General features: G+C 34.5%; 1 protein-coding gene across 1 annotated transcript in view; it reads left to right on the forward strand.

The window, feature by feature from the left end:
• Positions 1-23,266, forward strand: part of DNAJC3 (DnaJ (Hsp40) homolog, subfamily C, member 3) — a 72,089-nt gene that overhangs the window by 39,723 nt on the left and 9,100 nt on the right. Inside the window, exons 5-9 of the mRNA XM_008586379.1 lie at positions 1,739-1,891; positions 3,393-3,574; positions 4,043-4,162; positions 9,545-9,650; positions 9,736-9,856. Coding sequence (XP_008584601.1) covers positions 1,739-1,891; positions 3,393-3,574; positions 4,043-4,162; positions 9,545-9,650; positions 9,736-9,856 — 682 coding nt within the window. The remainder of the gene's footprint in view (positions 1-1,738; positions 1,892-3,392; positions 3,575-4,042; positions 4,163-9,544; positions 9,651-9,735; positions 9,857-23,266) is intronic.

Raw genomic sequence — 23,266 nt, forward strand, 5'->3', positions numbered from 1 at the left:
ACCTGAGCTCACTCATTCTTTCCCATTCCCATTTTCTGAGCACTGAATAAGTCTGAGCCCTCCATCCTCAACTTTGAGATTTACAGCTTCTCTCCTCAACGTCCAACAGAAAAATTGTGTGGAAGAGACTAGACTCCAAAGTTGGGGAGAAAAAAGATGAAGATTTCACTGAGAAGAGGCAGTTTCTGATACATTCTATCCAGAAGGGCCAGTAGTGTACATATAGGAAAAAAGTTAAGTATAAACTTTTACTCAGAGCAAAGTGACAGCGCACACACATTTATACTCTCTCCAGTGTGCTCTATCAGAAGTACTCAAGACCACCCCCAGGATGATAAAACATAGACAAGCATGTCATGGATCTGAAGGAACATCCTTAAACTGGATGATTCAGTCATCCAGGGAAAATCTTCCCCCACAGCGAGCAGAGGTTACCAATTCCTAGTTATGTGTGCATACTTTGAGTCCTATCCTTCAAAAGTCAAGAGTTAAAACAGATAAAACAGAATACCTAAAATAGCCTTAAAAACAAAATGGAAAAGTATAGAGCCTTATCAAGAAATAATATTATTAAAGTTTCTCATTTGGAGTGATCTATCCCACCAGATGGGTAGTGGGAGTGTTTTTAAAAATGAATCTACTCTGATAACACTATGGTCCAGGGTTTGATCCCGGTACCAGTCAGCCACAAAAAAATAAATATATGATTGGCCCATTGAGGGAGAGAGATTTCTAGAAATAACCTTCCCTTGCCTGTACCTCACCCCAAATTGGAATCTATGAACTACAATCCCATGTAGGTAAGAATACTAGATTTCAAGAATTGTTACATATAATTATAATCTTTAAAAAGCCCCCCACTACAAAATAAAATCAGTGGTTTTTAAATATAGGCACCTGATTTTTCTGACACATTCAGCTTAAGATTTTCCATCTGGAGGAAGAAGTTAAGAGTCCATGTGTGCAAGGGTGAGGTTGGTAGTGGAGGTGAACTATAAGCAAACACAGGGGATCTTATGGAAATGGTGATGGTTGCACAACTTGGTAAATTTAATAAAAACCATAGAAATGTACAACTCAAAATGAGTGAATTTTATGGTATATAAATTGTACCTTCATAAAGTTATTTTTGAAAGAGGCAATGTGTAAACCTGTTAAAACCATGTCATGAGCCTTTTAATAAGATATTACTCTCTTTTATTTCCTTGTAAATTCTTCCTTTCTTATTGCACATTGATCCTGTGATATCAGATCTTTTTCTGTCCTATCACTTTTCTTAAAAAGCTGCCCTCTTCCTCAGTTTCTGTTTTTCATTATTTTGGTAAAATTATTTTATATGAAAATAAATGTTTAGGAGATATAACTAGAAGGCAAAATAAATAAATCTCAAATTAATTTATTCTGCAGAGTTATATATATGAAAGTAAGAAAGGTGATTTTTTACTCTGTTCTTTTCTACCCTTTCACATTCCTAAATATATTTACTTCCTGGTAACTTTGCAGGGACCCATTTAGAGTCTAGATCTGCTGCTGTCTCTTGTGGACCATATCACTGGAAGTAAAGATGCTTCCCATGGTGAAGCAAGTAATTGGACAAGTCAGTTTATCCAGTGTCTCTTTATCCTTTCCCCCCATTGAACTTAAGTATTTGGAATGGTCAGATCTTTGTGTATATTATAAATATTAAAGTTAAGAGATTAAGAACCTTGCTTAATTTAATTTCTTATTATTCTGATAGCTCAGATCTAATCCAAGTGAAAATGAAGAAAAAGAAGCCCAGTCCCAACTTATAAAATCTGATGAAATGCAACGATTGTATTCACAAGCCCTTACTGCTTTTGAAAGCGCAGATTATACTGCTGCTATAACCTTCCTTGATAAGATGTTAGAGGTAAGTTTTTTAGATACAGCAGCTAACAAGCCTAACAGTTACTACTTTTTGCTGTAAGGTATGTTTATATACTTTGACACGTTACATACCACAGTAAACCTAGACAGGATGAAATCAGATTGGCCCTTGGGCTTTCAGTTCTTAAGTGAAAAATCGTGTTTATATAGAACAAAATTTGGAACAGAAGTTTTTCAGTAAGTGTACTGAGTGAGAGGTACACATATTTTTATGCATTGCTTGCTTTGCTATTTTGATTTGATTTTGTATTTTTTGGAAGGAAGAAAACTCTAGAGGTTAGATAATGGGGTAAAAGATGAAAGAATTGGTTGAAGAAAAAGGGAAAATGATGTTTGGGAAGAAAGAGGATTGTTTAGAGTGAGAAATTTCTAGAGAAGAAGGCAGATAAAGATAGGATTCAGAGGGCTCTAGGTAGGGAAACTTAAGTCTAGGGTTTCCTTGTCTCTGAAAGATTTAATGACACATGATTTCAGAAAGAAGTCTATTAAAATATTCAGATAAAAGTGGTTGTAGTTCTTGTTTACCATTTTCACAGTGCTTTGATGTACAATTTTATTTACTCTTGTCAGTAAACATATATAGAACGTGCATTTTTTGGATAATTTTATAGAGAAAATAATGTGAGTGGTCCAGTGGAATTCATGTTTTTCTGAAATTTTTTGTTAATGCTTTATTAACGAAATAATACCTTTCAGTAGTTAGGCTATCCATTTTGACGTCGTTTATTATACATGATATTTTTTATGTAAAATGTTGATTTTGATAATCTTCATTTATGCGAAAAGTTGGCATGACTTTAGAACAGCTTTGAGAAATATGTAAAGATACTGCCACAGGCCTTATTGGTGAGCTTTTGGGTTTATATTTTGAAGCATACTAGTATGTTTACTAAATGTTATGTACTTTTTGTTAACAAGAATGGTGAAGTCTCAACCTCCTGCCTTCTCACGTTGTTTTTCTTTTATTTCTTTTTTTGATATGATGATTTAATTTCAAGGAGGTGACATTTTACAGAAGAGAATTTCATTTAATTATCAGTAGAATAAAAATATTTTGTTAATTTAGAACCTAGATTTTATTTTTTAACTAGAAATTAGAATTGTTAAGTACGAAAATCTCATTATAGAGTATTCTCTTCAAATATACTTAATTGGAAACAGCCCTGTAATAGTAAATGCTATTATGTTTTCTTATTTTCAGAGTTTTAGAACTATATAATTGAAGGAGGGAGGAAAAGGGCCTTGTTATTATATATATATATATCCTTTCCCCCCATTAGAATTTATTTAAGATATCCTAGAAGAAATTACTGTCACATCATTTTTGTCACATTTAAGTTGTATTAGACTTTTTAATACTATTTATAATATAGGAGTCATCACATTGAGACTGTTTATGTTAATATGTATATAAAAATGTGAGATGCAAGAATGAATGTGCATAATTTATTGTTTCTTAAAATCTAGTTCTTTTGTTTCTCAAGGTTTGTGTTTGGGATGCAGAACTACGGGAACTTCGAGCTGAATGTTTTATAGAAGAAGGGGAACCTAGGAAAGCTATAAGTGACTTAAAAGCTGCATCAAAATTAAAGAATGATAATACAGAGGCATTTTATAAAATCAGCATACTGTATTACCAACTAGGAGACCATGAATTGTCCCTCAGGTCAGTTCTAGTGACGTAATAATACGATCTTTTTTTTATGGTTGGCAGTAAGTTAATAACCTCATCTTCTTTTAAAATTTTAATACTAATAAAATTATGGTGGTTAAGTTTGCTCTTATATTCTATATCCATTTATATGTTGTATGTTATCCCTGAGTTACTCTAATTTCACAGTTTATTGTCATGGAATATGCTTATTAAAATAAACAGGAGGGCTATTATATTTGCAGAAGAAAAATGAGTTGTTTAATGTATAACTCTACATAAGTCATTTTAATTTGAATTAATAAGTGTGTGCATGGTACAGTGTCCTATATAAAGGTACAAATTAAATTATTGTCAGTATGTTTTGCTTAATTGTTACAAATGAAAAATACTTTTTTGTGATTTCTGTATTTAGTTTGGAAAACTACTCATTGATTATTTTGTCTTGGAATATTTTCCTTTTTTAAAATAATTCATGAGCAGTGAAGTTCGTGAATGTCTTAAACTTGACCAGGATCATAAAAGGTGTTTTGCACACTATAAACAAGTAAAGAAGCTTAATAAGATGATTGAGTCAGCTGAGGAGCTCATCAGAGATGGCAGGTAAGAATATGCTTATTCCAACCACCCAGACTTTCCTTATATGTCTGGTTGTGGACACAAATGAACAACAGAACTGTTTACTGCTTAGCATTGAGGGTGGAGTATTCTAGATAGCACTGGGCCTTAGCAAAACTACCAGAACTGTATAGTTTTGGAATAAGGCATAATATAAATAATAGTAATTGCTTAGTATCCTTACCAGCAAATGTATTTATGTTACTACAATTATTACTGTGTATCTCCTGTTTCAGGCACTGAGCTATATACTGAGGGTACAGAAATGAATTTGACTATAGTTTTTGGAATTAAGTTTATAGCTTAGTGTGGGAGACAGACATGTAAACTGATTATTAAAAGCTAATGTGATAACAAAGTGATAGAGTGTGCAGAGTGTAATGGGAGTACCAAGGAGGGCATTTAATCCAATCCAGGGTAGTAAAGTCTAGGAGTAAAAAGAGAAGCTTTTTGGAGAAGGTGATAGGTGTTGAAATCTTGATTTTAAAAAATAAGTAGGAGTTGCCAGAAGGGGTTGTGTCTATGTGTTAAGTGTTGTTTGTAGGGGTTTGTAGGCTGAGAGAGGAGGGGTTGAAGAGAAGCTCTGACCTCCTTCCTCCTAATTCTTTTGTAAGTTACCATCATGAGAATGTTGTACCAAATTTCCCCTAACATCTTGCAAAACATCAATATCCTCGTCAGGATATTGACATAGGTACAGTCAAGATACAGAATGATTCCATCTCTGCAGGATCCCTCATGTTCCTGTCCCTACCCCTTCTTTAGCTCCTAACAGCAGTCTGTTCTCCACATCTATAATTTTGTCATTTCAAGAATGTTATAGAATTGGAATCATACAGTATGTAAACTTTTGGGATTGGCTTTTTCTCCTCAGCATAATTCTCTGGAGATTCATCCAGATTGTTGTGTGTATCAGTATTTCCCTTCTGTTTACTGCTGAGTAGTTTCTATGGCATGAATGTACTATAGTTTGTTTAACCATTCACCCATTGAAGGACATATGGACTTTTTCCAGTTTTTTTGCAATTATGAATAATGCTTTCATGTACAGGTCTGTGTGTGAATGTAAGCCTTCATTTCTCTGGCGCGAATGCCAGGAATGTAATTGCTGGGCTGTGTGATAGTTTCACGTTTAGTGTTTAAGAAATTGCCAAGTTGATTTCCAGAATGGCTTGTACCATTTTATATTCCTACCAGTTATGTATCGAGAGATCCAGTTTTTCCATATTTTTGACAGCATTTGGTGGTGGTACATTTTTTTTGTTTTAGCCATTCTGATAGGTGTGTAGTGATATCTCATTGGAGTTTTAATTTACATTTACCCAGGGGCTAATGATGAATGTGTTTTCATGTGTTTATTTGACATCTGTATATCTTTGGTGAAATGTCCCTTCATGTCTTTGCCCATGTTCTCATTGGATTGTGTGTTTTTTTTCTGTTGAGTTTTGAGAGGTTTTCTAGATGCTAATGCTTATTTTCTCTCACTCTTTAGCTTGTCTTTTCATCCTCTTAACAGCTCTGTTTGGTGTATACACATTTAGGATTGCTGTGTGGTAGATGGGTGGATTGACACTTCTAACATTCTATATTGTCCCTCTCTGGTAATTTACTTTATGTGATATTGTAATCTTTCTTGCTTTCCTCCAATTAATATTTACATGGTATGTTCTTTTTCATCCTTTTACTTTCATTCTGCTTATATTATATTTGAAGCGAGTGTCTTGTTGACAGCCTTTAGTTAGGTCATAATTTTTTAATGCCATCTGCTGGTCTCTTTTAATTGATGTATTTAGACCATTTACATTTTATGTAATTATGATATGTTAGGGCTTAACTGGCATTTTATTCTTTGCTTTCTGTTTGTTCTCTGTTTTTCTCTTTTTTCTATCTTCCTGTTGGTTACTCGAACATTTTTTAGAATTCCACTGGCTCCCTGCTTGGCCTTCTGTGACACCACTATGGTAGGGGTGTAGTGGCACCTTGTTATAGCCTCACTGGTGAGGAAGTCTAGGCTCTCCACTCGGCCTTTGCTGGCATTGGTGAGGGTGGGCCGTAATTTTCTCTGTAGTGTTTGGCTGGAGTAGAGCTGTTTTTGTTAAAAAGTTTTCTGCTTTGCTAGGCTGCCCTTTTCAGGTTCTTTGGCTAGGGAGAGCAGACTTTGGCTGGGATTTTGTTGTTGTTGTTCTGTACCCACTGTCATTTCTGGGTTGCTGACATCTTCAGTTCCATGTACGGTATGTATGAAGCAAAAAAGAAACCCAGGAAACTCATCATCATGTTTTTCCTCAGGTCCTGATGTCACTAGCTAGTCTGCCTTCTTCTCTCTCCTTTTTAGAGTCTTATATTTAAAAAATATATATAATGTCTAGGATTTTTAGTTTAATGTCTGGAATAATTGGGAAATTTCATCTATTCCACTTTCCCAATAGCTAGCTTTTGTTTTAAATGTTCTATTTAAACCTGTTTTTAAATTTTTTTTATTTTTTAGCCTAACATACTTATTTTATTTTATTTTGGGAGAAAAATACAATAAAAAGTTTATTATCTTTTCAATTTTGCTACCTCAAAATTTAATCAAGAAGAAAACTTCCCAAAATAAATATCTATTTTAAATTGGCTTCTACTAAACATACAAGGAATATAAACATACAAGGAAAACAAAAAAATGTTAGAGATACAGGTGGAAATTCAGAGATAATTTGTCATTTTAGAAGCCTGTTGCTTCTAAATTCTTTTTTTTTTTTTTAATTTTCAGTGCTTAGAGGAAAATTTATACTTTTAAACACCTATATTAAAAATAAGAAAAATCTCAAATCAGTGATGTAAATTTCTACCTTAAGAAAATAGAAAAAGTAGAGCAAACTAAACCAAAAACACATATATGTAGGAAATAATAAAGATTCCAACACAAGTATATATAGGGAATTAAAAAACAATAGAGAAAATTAAGAAAACCAAAAGTTGATACTTTAAAAAGATGAACAAAATTTGCAAACCTCTATCTAGACTGACCAAGAAAAAAGAAAACCAAAATTACTAAAATCAGAAATAAAGTAGGGGCATTATTACATTGCCACTATGGCTTTTTGTGGTGGTAAGATTTAGTTTCTTTCTCTTTCTTGTTTGCATTTTTGTTCTACCAGTGGGTTTTGTTCTTTCTTGTGTATTCGTGGTAGTGATTATTGTTTTTCAGATTCCAGATGCGGGACTTCCTTTAGGATTTCTTGTAGGGCTGGTCATGTGGTAAACTCCTGAAGTTTTGTCTGTCTGGAAAATACACTATTTGTCCCTCCTTTCTGAAGAATAGCCTTGCTGGGTAGAGTATTCTTGGCTGGCAGTTTTTTTCTTTTAGTATTTTGAATATATCACTTTATTTTCTCCTGGCATGTAGAGTTTTTGTTGAGAAGTCTGCTGTTAGTCTGATAGGGGCTCCCTTATTGGTGACTTGAAGCTTTTCTCTTGCTTCTTTTAAGGTTTTCTCTTTGTCTTTGAGCTTTGCCAGTTTGACTACAACGTGTCTTGGAAAGGATCTTTTTGGGTTAAATCTGTTTGAGGATCTTTGAGCCTCCTGGATCTGAAAGTCTGTGTCTCTCCCTGTAACCGGAAGTTTTCCGTTGTTTTGACAAATAGGTTTTCCATTCATTTTCCTTTCTCCTCTCCTTCTGGAACACCGCTGATTTGAATGTTTGTGTGCTTAAGGTTGTCTTCTGTCTCTCTTAGATTCTCTTCATTTTTTAAAAATCTTTTTTCCTTTTTTATGTCTGCCTGGGTTATTTTGAAAAGACTGTCTTCAAGATCAGAAATTCTTTTTTCTGCTTGCTCTAGCCTGCTGCTTAAGCTCTTGGTTGTGGTTTTTTTTTTTATTTCATTGAGTGAATCTTTCAGTTTCATGAGTTCTGCTACATTCTTTTTTAAGGTATTAATCTCTGTAAATTTTCTCCTTCATATCCTGGATTTATTTTCTTGTTTCATTGTGTTGTCTGAGTCTTCTTGTATCTGAGTTTCCTTAAGATTGTTGCTCAGAATTCCTTTTCAGTCATTACTAGGGTTTCCTGCTTTATAGGGTCTGGTATTTGAGAATTGCTGTATTATTTTGGTGGTGTCATATTTTCTTGGGTTTTCATATTTCTAGTATCCCTATGTTGATGTCTGGTCATCTGGTATAGCAGTTGCTTGTTCTATTGCTCTGGAGTGGGCTTTTAGGAGAGAGACATCCTCTTCTTTTTTTGGTCTCTGCTGGTGACTCTCCTTGTGTCAGTGCAGTAGTGTCTGGCAGGCTGTCTGCTTGGTGGCTGTGGCTGTTGCTGTGGCACCAAGCTGCTTTTTTAGCAGCTGTGGCTGTGGTGGGCCATCCGCATGGAAGTGGTGTTTTCGGCATGCTCTCTTGCCTGCTTCAGGGTGTAGGGGTCTGTGGCCCTAGGTTCCTTGCCTAGGATCCGAGCATGCTCTCTTGCCTGCTTCTGGGTGGAGGGGCTGTGGCCCACAACACCTTGAACATATTTATTTGTGGTGAAAACATAAAATCTATTCTCTTAGCAACTTTCAAGTATACAATACATTGTTATTAACTGTAGTCACCATGCTGTACAATAGATCTTTTAAATTTATTTGTTCTGCCAGAAATCTTACATACATCCTTTGACCAGCATCTCTCAATCTCCCTCCACCCTCGTCCCCCCAGCCCTTGTAATCCTGTGTTCTAATACATCAGCATTTAAATGTGAAGAGTGCAGCACTTTGGGAATAAGGTGCTGCAATGGCAAATAAATATATCTTTTAGTTTGCCATTACTGAGGAAAGTTACTTAGTGTAGAGCATGACTAGTACTTTTTACCAGTTTAAAGAAAAATGCTGAGATAGCTTTTATTGTTCTTCGAAAGCTCATAAAGTTGGGCATTTAAGCAGGTTCCTTCTGTAAGGACTACTTTGTACTTAGTTATGAATATTGACATTCATGATATAAAATGGCATTTAACGGGTTTTGTTATTTTCATGAAAGTGTGCAGTAACCAAGAAATAAGACTTATTCTATGTTTTGTTGAAAGTGTTCAGTGTGGGTCAGACTTTAACAAGGTTCAAAAATCATGAACTTTTTTCTGTAAGGAAATTCATTATTTGGTTTGATTGGTACTCTCAGATATGCTTTGATTTGTCCATATACATCTCCTGTGGTCATGTTTTATCACATAACTCTTAACTGCAGAGCATACCTTCCATGCTACTCTAGATTAATTAGATAAAAGCAGTGTTTGAAGGCATGTGCTTATTTAGTTGCATTGATTAAATAACATATAGTTAGAGGACAGGGTCCTTTCTTCAGCTCTGGAAATAGAATTTCATTGTAATCATGATTTGCTCATTTAATAGATATGCAGATGCAACCAGCAAATATGAATCTGTCATGAAAATAGAGCCAAGCATTGCCGAATATACAATTCGTTCCAAAGAAAGGATTTGCCACTGCTTTTCTAAGGTAAACAGTTGATTTATTCCTAGAAATGTAAAAATTTAACATGTGGAATAATAACCATAAATCCTTTTCTCACATTTACTTTTAGGACGAGAAGCCTGTTGAAGCTATCAGAATATGTTCTGAAGTTTTACAGATGGAACCTGACAATGTGAATGCTCTGAAAGATCGAGCAGAGGCCTATTTAATAGAAGAAATGTATGATGAAGGTAAATCTTTAAGGAATTTGATTTGCAGTATCTAAAAGTTGATTATATCAAGTTAGCAAATATTAAGGTTCCTTTTATTTAGAACAGATTTACCAGAATACCTGGAAATGTTGACAATTTTAGAAAAATGGCAGAGAACTTGAAAATTTTTCTTTCTTAATGGAGCTTGAGTGGTATACTATGTGAAGAAAGAGTTCTGCTGTTGAAACCAGTTCAGTGGAATATAAATAAAAATTTTAGGTTTCTTTGTTATAGACAAGTTAGGGAAGATAAGTAAAACAGAAAATTTATATTAGAGATCTATCGTCTAGAGATAATCACTGTTTATTTTGGATTTATATTTTTCCAGACTTTTGTCTATGCACATAATATTACACTATATTTTATGCATATACACATGTATTCTGTGCATATACAAAATATATATAATACATATATATACAAAGCATACATATATGTCATATATGCCTAAATATAAAATGATCATCTCTGACCCCAACCTGTTTAGTAATATTAGGACAGCTGCTTACCCTACTTTGTTCAAGTTGAAGTTACAGGAGAGATTCCTGCTAGATGTTATAATGACATTGAATAAAGTCAGTGCCCTGTTACTGGAAAATAACTAAGGCATATCCAGTAATATACATTTCTTGAAAAATAGAATCCTTTTATATGTATTGTTTTGAAATTTTTTCTTGTGACAGTATGTTATGAAGATGTAAATGAGTTTTGGTTTTTTTTAAATGAGCCTTAGTGCAAAATTTTTGTTTCAAATCAGGTAAGGCACTCTAAATTGAAAACAGTAAGAGTAATTTTTGTTACATTTTGAATGGTGAAACTTGGTTTGTGGTACTCTTTTTTTAAGGCAGACTGGTCAATTACATTTCCTGCTTTGCCCAATTTGAAAAGAATCTTGCTCCTAAGCAGTTTCCAGGGAGCAATGACAACTCTGGTTACTACTATTTGTGGGACATTTTGTGGGACATTCAGACTTTGAGGTCTGACTGAGGCCTGAAATGTATGCAGTCAAAACAATAAGTCTTAATATTCATAAGAATGCTTCAATAGCATGTCATCCACATGGAAGATCCTTTTAGTATACTTGCTCTTTTCATGTTTGAGCTTCTGTATTTACTTGGCACGATGGCTTTACTCTAGGATTTTGTATTCTGGTTAGTTTTCGGAACTCTTCATCTAAAATACTTTTGTCATCTGTATGTAAACCCTCAGAATATAAAAAGCTTAGCTGTTAAAAAAATATTAAATCTTGTTGGCTGCTAATTATACTTTGAAAGATACTTTTGTAACTTGAATCTTAAACTGACTTGCCTTTTAGGGAAACTTGACAGTTTAATTCTTAAAGAAAAAGATGTCTAATACTAATTTAGTATAATTGATCTGTCTTTAAAGTCTGTTTTTTACCTTAGTACACTTTTTTTTACATAGAAGTATATTATTTGTCTTTTGGGGGAGGGGGTTTAACTATACACTGGGGGATCTTTTTGAATTATGGTTTTACAAGAGTAAAATGGTTGTTTGAGTCATAAGTATGGAAATTAAGCAGCCAGAGAGAGAACAGGAGAATGGGTTGCCAGGTCTCTAAATTTGAAAAAGAAAGAAAAAAGTCTGTATAGCCAAAACTAACAGATGTTACCTGACCTTTTTGGATTCAAATTAGAGGTTTGGTAATTGATGTGTATAAGTAGTAGTCTTTCTTAACTAGTCTAAATAATAGTAAGTCTTTAGTTGAAATCCTGAGTTAAAATATGAATGCTTTCCATATTCTTCTGTTTACTTGTTTTACCTTTTTTTAAAGCCAGCAATTTAAAATGGTAGGTAAATAATGAATAAAGAATCAATAAGTTCAGGTTAGTGAATAATGGAACATGTAGATTTACTAATTTTGGGCTTATGATAAAATTCATCAGGAAACACTCACTAAAGGTAAGTAAAGTAAGACTGTTGTTTGAGGGTGCCTTTGAGGTCATAAAAAATGAAGCCTAACTCTTTGGATACCTATGGATCTTCTTTTTAATAGCTTTTGAGAGGAATAAACTGACATTGAAGCAATATTAAAAAGTTGGCCAAATTCCTTTGAATATAGTGATGACTCAGGCATGTGTATGACATAAGCAGTTATATTTGCTAAAACTTAAGCTATGTGAGGGCAGGGACCTGCGTGTACTTTATTAACTGATGCATCCCTGGTATTTGTGCCTGGCACAAAGCGGGCACTCATGTATTTCCAGAATGAATGAATGCAGTTAATTTATTTAGTGGAAAGAGTATAGGATTTAGAATTAGTTCTGGCTTTGTGTCCGGCTGTGTGCAGTTTATTTTTATTTTTAATTGTAAAATATATGTAACGTAAAATTTACCATCTTAACCATTTTTAAGTGTACAGTTCAGTAGTGTTAAGTATATTCACATTGTTGTCAAAATGAACTCCAGATCTTTTTTACCTTGTAAATTAGATCTATATACCCGTTAAACAGTAGTTTCCCATTACCCCCATCCTTCAGCCCCTGGCAACCACCATTCTTCTTTCTTTTCTCTATGAATTTGACTGCTCTAGGTATCTCATATATTTGGAATCATACAATATATGTCTTTTTGTGACTGGCTTATTTCACTTAGCATAATGTCCTCAAGGTTCAACCATGTTATAGTATGTGACAGGATTTCCTTTCAAGGTTGAATAATATTCCATTGTATGTATATACAACATATTTTTTATTCAGTCATCCATTGATGGACATTTGTGTTGTTTCCACCTCTTGGCTATTGTGAATAGTGCTATTATGGACATGGGTGTGCAAATATCTCTGAGTCCCTGCTTTCAATTTTGGATATATACCCAGAAGTAGGATTGCTGAATCATATGGTAGTTCTATCTTTAATTTTTTGAGAAACCTCCATATTTTCTGGGGTGGTTGTACCATTTTACAATCCTACCAACAGTGCACAAGGGTTCCAATTTCCCCACATCCTTGTCAACACTTATTTTCTATTTTTTTGATAGTAGCCCTCTTAATGGGTATAAAGTGATATCTCATTGTGGTTTTGATTTTTATTTCCCTAATGATGAGTGATGTTGACCATCTTTTCACATGCTTTTTGGCCATTTGTATATCTTCTTTGTAGTGCACTTCTTTTGCCATATGTTTTCCATCTAGTTACTTAGCCTGTTATGTTTTACTTTCCTTATCTGTACAATAGGAATAAGAATAGTACATATATCTCATAGAATTGTTGTGACTAAATAAGATTATGCTCAGAAAATGTCTAGTGCAGTGCTCCTAGGAAACTTCTAAATAAATGGTTTCTACTATGCTCATTTTCAGGATAGTTGTTTGGAACTTGCCTTGACTTTTCTTTACAAACAATATTGTATGGAATAGTGGTGTTGTCTGAATGTCCCCCCAAACTCACACTGGAACTTAACCCCCAGTATGGTGGTGAAAGATGGGGCCTTTAAGAGGTTATTGGATTGTGAGGACTGTGCCCTCCTGACTGGATCGATCCATTCATTGGAATAATAGATTGATGGTTTAATGAGCTGTCATGGGCGTGGTTCTGATGGCTTTACATGGAGAGCAAATAAGGTTAGCTTTCTTGCTCAGCCCATTCTCACCATGTGACACCCTGGTTGCCATGGGACCCTGTTGTAGAGATTTCCCAGGAAAAGGTCCTCACCAGATGTGCCCCTTGGATTGTGAACTTACCAGTCTCTGAAACTGTAAGAAATAAATTTCATTTTCTTATAAATTATCCAGTTTCACATTTTCTGTTCCAAGTGACAAAAAATGGACTAGTACAAATATAGCTTCTTAGACTGCTGCATTAACTACATTTGATACAGATGTTATTTTAGTGTTACTAGTAATATTCAGAATTCTGAAAACAGAAGCTTTTCTGGATGAAGGGCTGGCCTGCACAAAATTGTGAAAGAGGTAAAGTTTATCTTTGACATCGTATGATGTTGTCCTGTAGGCATATTCTTGTGCCTGCTTATCCTAGGACTCCACCTAGTGATGCTGCTTAGGCCTGCCCTACGCAAAAGTATTCTGTGTTCAAAATTCACACCACCTCCTTGCATCAGCAACTTGACACACCCCCTCCCACCCTGTGCACAGCTTTTGTGTGAGGGGTGAAATTTAAGATATCTTTATAAAACACTGATAGGTTTCTATTTCTATGAGATAAGCATTTTTAACCCAAAGGAATCTGAGTAGTAGAATTTCAAGCGCACACATCAGGCAGCCTAGGGTATGGTCCTTCATGCCTACAGGACTCATCCGTAGGCACTCTTCTGAGTGGATAACATTTCTCACAGCTGCTTCTTGTTTCAAGGTTGTTGACCAGGGGTTCCTGGTTCCTATTTATAGGTATGAGAAGGGGAAGAGATTGGTCTTTTTTGGAAGATGCTGGTTATATTTAGGATAATACCTAAATTTGGCTTTATAAATTGGAGGCTGCTTATATATTGATATTTTTACACACCAACCATAATGACCATGGACACGTATAATCAGAATCTATAAAGCAGATGTTTCTGAGACTTCCAAATCTTGAAATAGGAGTATCTACGTTAGCTTCAACTAATGAACTGGAAGAAGATGGTTAGAATAGAAAAATGGCTAGCCTTTTGCAAAGACAACTAGTGGGATATGGCATGTGGATTGATGAAGTCCTTTGGCTGTTCATCTCATGTACTATAAAATCATGCCTGCAACTTTTATTCATACACAGCCTTCTTAGCCGCAGATTCCTCTTTTCTTTTGAGAAATGCATAGTTATAAGGAAGACTACATAGCTACCTGCTACGTGGGGATTGGTACATTTACCAATTAGCTGAGTTTTAGCATGTTTGCCTAGCGTATCAGTTGGTAAAACCCTGTACCCCCTACAGTGCCAACCCTGTGAATCTATGAGCTTAATATGTAGGTAAGGAAATAGGAAACAGTCACAATAGTTAAATAATATTATTCAGGAAGGACAGATCAGGAGGGACACTGCAAGAGCAGGAGCTGTAGCTGGAACAGAAGCCCAGAAGGCCGGGACGTGGGAGAGTCCATCGTCTTTCCCAGAAGTGACAGACACATTTGAGTAGGACAGAGAGTAGGTTTGGATAGGGGAAGTAGGTCATAGATATGTTTTTGTTTTGGCTTTTTATTAACAAAAATGTGATTACCTGTGAACAAACAAGTGTAACCTCAAGTGATGAAAAGCTTTCTTTAAAAGGGAAAGAAAAAAACCCCCAAGAATTTCTTACTTTCAATAGAAACAGATTAAGTACATGGAATAAGGCCTGTATTTGTGTTTGCCTACTCTGGCGCTTTGAATATTTGCTGAAATTTCTTAATTGTTGATAGAGAAATTACTGCACAAGATTTCAAATCTTATAATTTGACAGGAACTGAAATTCCTTTTTTTGTATTTTACTGTTAGCACTATTATCTCTTGCCTCTTATAAAATTGTAAACAAAACATGTGTAGAACATGTTAGTATATCAGATTCAGTTAGAATGAAGGCCAAATTATGTCCCCTCTGTATAGAATTAAACATAGTAAGTCTCCTCACTGTTTAAATTGGCCTAAAATATAACAACTAGAATTGCCCTCAAATTCCAAGGTTAGGATGTGGTCTAGTGCAGGGAAGTAGTAAATTGATGGGAAAATTTGACTTTTAATTTTTTAGCCCTCTTTACTGTTAGAAATAGCTTACAGCTCTGTGCTTATAATGAGGCTATATCATAAGGGTTCTTGGATAAGAACTTTCCCCCTTGTTTTCTTAAGGATCAATATGCGTAAAACATAGGGGTAGAAAACTTATTTTGTTATGACATTCTCACAGCATGTAAACATTCCCCCCAAAATTTTATTATGAGAAATTTCAAATATTGAGAAAAGTTGAAAGAATTTTACAGTGAACACCCATGTCCTCACTATCTAGATACTGAAGTTAACATTTTACTATGCTTTATCACATTCATCTGTCTCTCTGTTCCCTCCATTTATCCATCAGTTCATCTTTTTTTTGATGCATTTCAAAACAAAGTTGTAGACTTTGGTTCACTTTTCCCCAAATACTTCAGCTTGTGTATTATTAACTAGAGTTTGTTTACTGTTCTCCTTTTTCTCTTTTTTCAGGAATAATTTTAGATACAATGAGATACTATTCCTAAGTTCTGATACCCGTACAAAAATTATTCATGACACATTAAAGACAGTAAGACACTTGTTAAAGACTTTATTTAATGGGGGCCATGGTGATAGGTATTGGGACCACTGCAGTGGGGTATTGTAGTGGGGGTTGCCTTTGAATCCAACAAAAACAAGTGGGGATTTGTAACCAAGAAGGAGGGTGGGGCGGGGGGGTCAGTGGATAGAAAATTACTAGGAGGAAACATCAGGGGATTCTTGCTAGACCAACCCAACAGTCTTATTGCTGAACGCAGGCCAGTGTGGTACAATATGGAAGCTGGGGGATGAGGAATGTGATCAGATATTGAGGGTGGTCAGATAACAAGGGTAGGGGGTTTTTGTTAAACTAACTTGGGGTTCTTGCTAAGGACAGAGAAGGAAGTCCAACATCAGGATCTAGTCAGAAAGAGGACTCAGAGGATCCTGACTAAAAATTTGGTCAAAGGAGAGACTTTGTCAAACCCAAACCTCTATCAAAATACAGAACATTAACTTCATGTCCCTTACCAACCTGTCCTCATCCCAGTCCCCCACAGATAACTGTCATTTTGATTGTCATCATCATAGATTAGTTTTGCCAATTCTAGATCTTCACATAAATAGAACCACATAGTATGTCCTCTTTTGTGTAACTCTTCTTTCATTCATCATGTTTTTGAGACTTATTCACGCTGTTACATGCTTTGGTAGTTCATTCTTTTTATTGAACAGCAGAAGTTGGCAGACTTTTTCTGTAAAGGGCTAGCTGGGTAGTAAATATTATAGATTTAGTGCACCATATGGTCTCTGTTGCAACTACTCAACTCTGCAATTGCAATGCAAGTGACAAAAGACAATACTCAAATGAATAGGGATGGCTGTGTTCCATTAAAACTTTATTTTCAAAAACAGGTGGTAGCCTGTTGGCACCTCTTTTCCACTATAAAAGAGGGAAAAAGCATTCAATATTTCACTGGTAATCCTATCCCTGTTGAAGAATATTCCATTTTATGAATATTTCACACTTTATTCTTAGAATAACTAGACACCTCAACTGATTTTTAGTTATGAAAAAAGCTGCTATGAGCATTATTCTACAAGGCTTTTTAAGGCATGTTTTCATTTACCTTGGGTAAATGTCTAGGAGTGGAATTTCTGGGTCCTAGGGTAAGTTGTTGCTTAGTTTTAAAAGAAACTGCCAGACCCTTTCTAAAGCAGTTTACATGTTACATTCCCACCAATAAAGTATGAGAATTCTAGTTGCTCTGCATACTTGCAAACATTTTGTTGTCAGTCTTTTTAATTGTATACATTTTGGTGTGTGTTAGTATCTTATTGTGGCTTTAATAAGTGTTTCCTTTATGACTAAGGTTGTTGAATACTTTTTCATGGGTTGTTTGTATGTTCAAATATATTACTTTGTAAAGTGTTCTTCAAATGTTTAAGTACTTAAAAAATTTGGTGTTTTTGTTATTGAGTTGTAGAAGTTATTTATATATATATATATATATGTTTTTAATTCTGTTGTAAATTACACCAACATTTCTAAAGTTAAACCAGCCTTGAATTATCAGGATAAATCCTTCCTGGACAGGAATTAGATATGGCTGGATTTGATTTGCTAATATTTTAAGAAGCCTGCATCTATATTCATGAAGAATATTGCTCTATAACTCCTTTTTTGTAATTTTTTAAAATCAGATTTTAGTGTTAAGGGTGTACTGGACTGAGTTAAAAATTATTCCCTCCTCATTTTCTGAAAGTTGTATGTGATTGGTATTATTTCTTCTTTAAAATTTGAGAGAATTCACCAGCGAAACCATTTTGGTCCTGGAGTTGTTTTCTGTTGTTGTTGTTTTTTAGTAGGAAGCTTTTTGATGACAAATTCAGTTTCTTTAATCAATATAGGGCTACTAATTTCTGTTTCATCTGTGCTAGTTTTTGTAAATTATGTCTTTCAGGGAATTTGTCCATTTCTTCTATAACGCTAATTTGTTGGCATGAAGTTCATAATATTATCTTATTTTTTTTAATGTCTAAGATCTGTAGTGATGATTCCTCTTTCATTCCTAATATGGAAAATTTGTGTTTTCTTTTTTCCTCTTGATCAGTATAATTGGTTAGAGTTTGGTCAATTTTGTTGGTCTTTTGAAGGAACCAACTTATGAATGTGTTAATGCTTTCTATGATTTTTCTGTATTATTTCATTGATTTCTGCTCATTATTTCCTTTAACTTACTTTGGATTTGTTTTTTGCTTTTCTAGCTTAAGATTGAATTATCATTGATTTTAGCCCCCCCCCTTTTCCTTTTTAAAAATATAAACTTTAATAGCTGTATTTTTCACATTTTGTTACTTTCATTATCATTTCGTTTAAAATGTATTCTCATTTCCCTTCTGATTTCTTCTGTTATGCATGGATTATGTAGATGTGTTTGGTTTAATTTTTAAGTATTTGGTGGTTTCCTAGGTATCTTATTATTGATTTATAATTTAATCTCATTGAGGTCAGAAAACATACTCTGTGTGATATCCTTCCTTTTTGATTTATTTAAATTTATTTTGTAGTCCAGCATGATCTGTCTTGCTAAATGTTCTATGTACACTTGAAAATAATGTACATTTTGTAATTTTGGGATAAAATATTTATGTTTTTCCATTAGTTACTGAGAGAAGAGTTGTTAAGACCTTGATTACCTGTTGTGGAAATTGTGAACTTTCCTCATCCTCTCTTTAATATTGTTGACATTTCCTTCACGTATTTTGAAGTTCTGCTGTTAGCAGCCTACACATTTATGACTGTCATTTACAGAACATTTTTTGTATATTCACTCCTTTAATTATATTTTTGCCCATTTATATGTAACACAAATTTTACCATGCTAATCATTTTTAGGTGTATAATTCAGTGGCATTCATAGTGTTGTGTGACCATCACCTCTAATTATTTGTAGAACTCTTTCATCACCACAGACAGGACACTCACCTATGATACAGGTTTTATTACCATTTTGCAGATAAGGAAACTTAGGCTCATGTAGATCAAGAAATTAGCCTAAGGTCTCAGCCAGGGCCCATGTATGGGTGTGCAGATCTATATCTATTAACTTAAAAAGATAAGCATATTACTTGGAGAAAAGATTATTACCTGATTCCATTTTCACATGCGTATTTGTTCTTAGAAAGTCTAGAAGGACGGAGATGTTAAAGATGATTATTTGTAAATAGGATCAGTATCTATCACTTTAATACCTATATAGTATTCCATCATGTATGTGTTTAGCATTACTTTTTAATTGTTTTTTTCCCTCCTCTCTAAGAGCATTGAATTTTCTTTAAGCCATAGAATATCTGCACATGGTAAAATTGCAGAGTTAAAAGACAAAATACATAAATAACAAAAGTACTCCCCCTCAGTCTCACATCTTATTTCTCACTGTTAACCACTTTTAATAATTTCTAATGTTAGCTCTTTTGGTGGTTACCATCATTATTCTAATTCAAATGTCTTCCTCTAGCTCTTGATTTATTGAATCTAGGTAGTGTCCCTTGTTTACCTGCTGGAGAAGAGGAAGATTTGAGTAGACTTCACCAGTTCCTTCTATTCTTTTTCACCTCCAATTTTGGTCGGGAATAGTATTCTTTGATTTTTTGGTTATATTTACAGCTTTGATATAATATACACAACTTGTATTATTATATACCTAAATCTTTTTCTTGCTCCATTGCCTTTAGACAATATTTGGTTCTATACTACTCAAAATAAGGAAGTTGGAGTATTTTCATCTTCTCTTCCATCTCCATTCTAAATATGTGTTAGTATACTTTTACATTTTTAAGGTTTGTAGTATTTAATGTCTGTCCTCTAGCTGTAATTGTGGATAGTTAGGAAATGAATGCCATTTAGTAGATTAATATATGATGAATCTATAGCTGCAGGATCAAGTTTTGTTTTGAATCCATACAAAAGGAGATATGATCATGTTACCAACTAGTCAAGGTGTCAGACAGATGGAGTCAGTTGTTCACAGATGGCCACATTTTTAATATGCTTCTCATTTGCAGCAGGACTTTTTTGGTAAGCTTCCCTTCACCCCAAGCCAGAGTTACTGTTTCTCTTGGCTAGAAGAAACCTATTCCTCTGTCTTACTAAGAACACCTGAGATTTTTAATGATACAGTTTGTGTAACTGGAATCCACTTTCTTTGAGAAGATGTTCTTGAGCTCCGTAACTCCTGGCTGCATCCTAGACCTGATGAACAGCTTTTATCCTAGGATTCCTGTCACTGCCTTTCTGGGTTCTGTCTGCTGCTGCTGCCTTTTAAAAAATTTAATCATGTCCATCTTTCTTGGATTCTTTTTTCATTTTGCTGAAAGTACATCCTCAAAAGGTAGTGTGAATACCACTGATTCCAGAAGGGAGTATTGCAGTCTTCTTAGAAATTCTGAGGAAAAATTATTTTTAACTCAGACTTTTATGTATAGCAAACTAGTAGTTAGGGTAAGGAATTAATGCAATTGTTTGCAAGTTTTTCTTTGTCAGTGTCCTGGAGACATTTAAAAGAGTATGGGAATCACCTGCTGTTTAAAAGTTTAAAAGAATCTTCATGGAAGTCTGTTGCTTTATTGGGAGGTGGCTTTTTGACAGCTTCTCTTTGAAAATGCTCTGTTTAGATTTTCTCTCTCTTGGGCTCAGTTTGAGATACTCTTGAGTTTCAAATTTATTTGTGAAGAATTTACCAAAGTAGTCTCATTTTAATTACTCTACTTTTATATTTCTTACTTATTTCTTATTTTGTGTCTTTGAGCTTGCTTCTTTTTCTTGCTTAGGCTACAGGTGTTTTTAATTGATTTTTGCCAAAAAACTTTGTGGTTTGTCAGTTCTATTCTTTTTGTTTCATTAATTTGTTTTTTTTCTTACAATTCAACAATTCACCTTTAATTTCTCCTCTAACTTTGAATCATATGATTAATTCATTTTTCTTCCTTATTTTTATTAAAACCACTGCTACAGTTTGAATGTGTCTTCTAGCATTCATGTATTGGAAACTTAATCCCCAGTGCAACAGTGTTGAGAGGTGGGGCCTATTAAGAGCTTATTAGGCCATAAGGGCTCTCCCCTCATGAATGGATTAGTGCCATTATCATGGGAGTCAGCTCCTAATAAAAGGATGAGTTCGGCCCTCTTCCTTTCTTTTTCACATGTGCTTTCTTGCCCTTCTGCCATGGGATGACACAGCTAGAAGACCCTTGCCAGATGTTGGCTCCTTGACCTTGGACTTCCCAACCCCCAGAACTGTAAAAAAATAAAGCTCTGTTCCTTATAAATCACCCACTTTCAGGTATTCTGTTATAGTAGCGCAAAATGGACTAAGACAACCACCAAGGCTCTGAATTGTCCTCTCAGCCCTGCATGAGCTGTGTCATATAGGTTCTGAACGGTAGGGTTGCCATTATTAATGATTTTTTAAGAATTTTGCAATTTGTACTTTTATATTTCTTCTTTGTTGTAAGAGTTGGAGAGTTTTAAAATTTCTAGGTGGAAGGTCCTTTTATTTTCTGATTTATTATTAATTTCTAGCGTCACTGCGATCAGAAGAGAATGTTGTTTTTACCACTTCCATCATTTTTTTAAAAAAATTTATTACTGTTTTCTTTCTGACCTAATATGGCCAACTTCTTGAGTTTTCCCTGGGTGCTTAAAAAGTAGGTTTCTGGGATAGAGTTGGGCCTGTCAATCAGCTTTATTTTACATTGTGGTCTTCCTTGCCTTTTTTGTGTGTGTGTGCGTGGGGGTGCACTTGGTCTGTTACAAACAGAGGTAAAAGTTTCCCTCCACCAGTGTCTCTCTCCTAGTATATAATTCTTGCTTTTTATAAATATCATTGTTTTACTTGATGTACATTATTTGATATTCATTATGTGATTTCTAATGTTTAACATGAAATCTCTTTTTTGCCATTTGGTTTTGACCTAAATTCTAATTTATCTGCTAAGATTGTGAACCAAACTTTATTTGCATTTACCTGGTAAAACTATGACCAAACTTTTATTTTCAACTTTTTTTGAGTTAGATGTATCTCTTGCATAGAGTTGGGTATTGCTTTGTGATCCAATATGAAATTCTTTTAAATTATTTTAATAAGCATGATGTCTTAAGCATATTTACATTTATTGATATGATATGTTTGCACTAAGTTCTGTCATTCCATTTTCCTGAGATCTTTTTGCTATTTGGCCTATACTATCCTGATGTTTAGGAAGGTTTATATTTTTATACTTGGTTATTTTTATAGTTTTATTAATTTAATGCCATTTTTTTTCAGCAACATCCATTAGTTGCCTACTGTGAGGAGCAATTTAATGTGTTTCCTCCTCTGTCTCATTATTCTTCCACCACTCAACTTAAGGAAATTCTCTCTAGGATTTGCCATTGTAATGTTACTCTGCTTCTCAGTGGCTGATGTTTTCTGATTGCTTTAGCTGTAATAAGTGGGAATTAATGAACTTTCTCATTTTCTTTCCCCTTTCTTCTCCCATTTTTTGTTAGCTCTATCCCTTTGCATTGTCAGGGCACACATTCTGCTCTGTGTAATCCCCTGGTTTGTATACTTGGTTTTACATGAAATAGACTCAGTGTATGCTGTCCCTTCTTTGGCTGTGGTTTCTGCAGCCATCTCTTGGCGTGTTCATCCTATAGTAGTTTCCTAGAGGAGGTCCTGGGAAAAATGATCCCCCGATTTTGTCTGTGTTCAAAACTATTTGTACCCTTTATACGTGAAGGCTGAGATGGCTGGATAATAAAGTCCTTTACTCACATTTTTTCCTGTATATCTTATAGATGTTGTCCATTCTTTTCTGGTACTGAATGTTGCTATGGAAATTCTGGAGCCAGGTTTTTATTTTTGGTCTGACTGCCCAAAGAGTCTTTAGCTTCAAGTCTGTTAATTATGTTAGGATATATCTTAGTGTTGGCCATTCTCAGCCAGTTTGCCTTGGCACCTAGTGTGCCCTTTTGGTATACAGTTGTCTCTTGGTATCCTTGGGGGATTGGTTCCAGGATCTCCATGGATAACAAAATCTATAGATGCTCAAGTCTCATATAAGATGGTGTAGTATTTGCATATAACCTATGGACATCCTCCCATGTACTTTAAATCATCTCTAGATTTCTTATAATATCTAATACACTGTAAATGCTATGTAAATAGTTGTTATACTGTG

The sequence above is a fragment of the Galeopterus variegatus genome, unplaced genomic scaffold (assembly GCF_000696425.1).
Source record: "Galeopterus variegatus unplaced genomic scaffold, G_variegatus-3.0.2 Scaffold3969, whole genome shotgun sequence".
Lineage (NCBI taxonomy): Eukaryota > Metazoa > Chordata > Mammalia > Dermoptera > Cynocephalidae > Galeopterus > Galeopterus variegatus.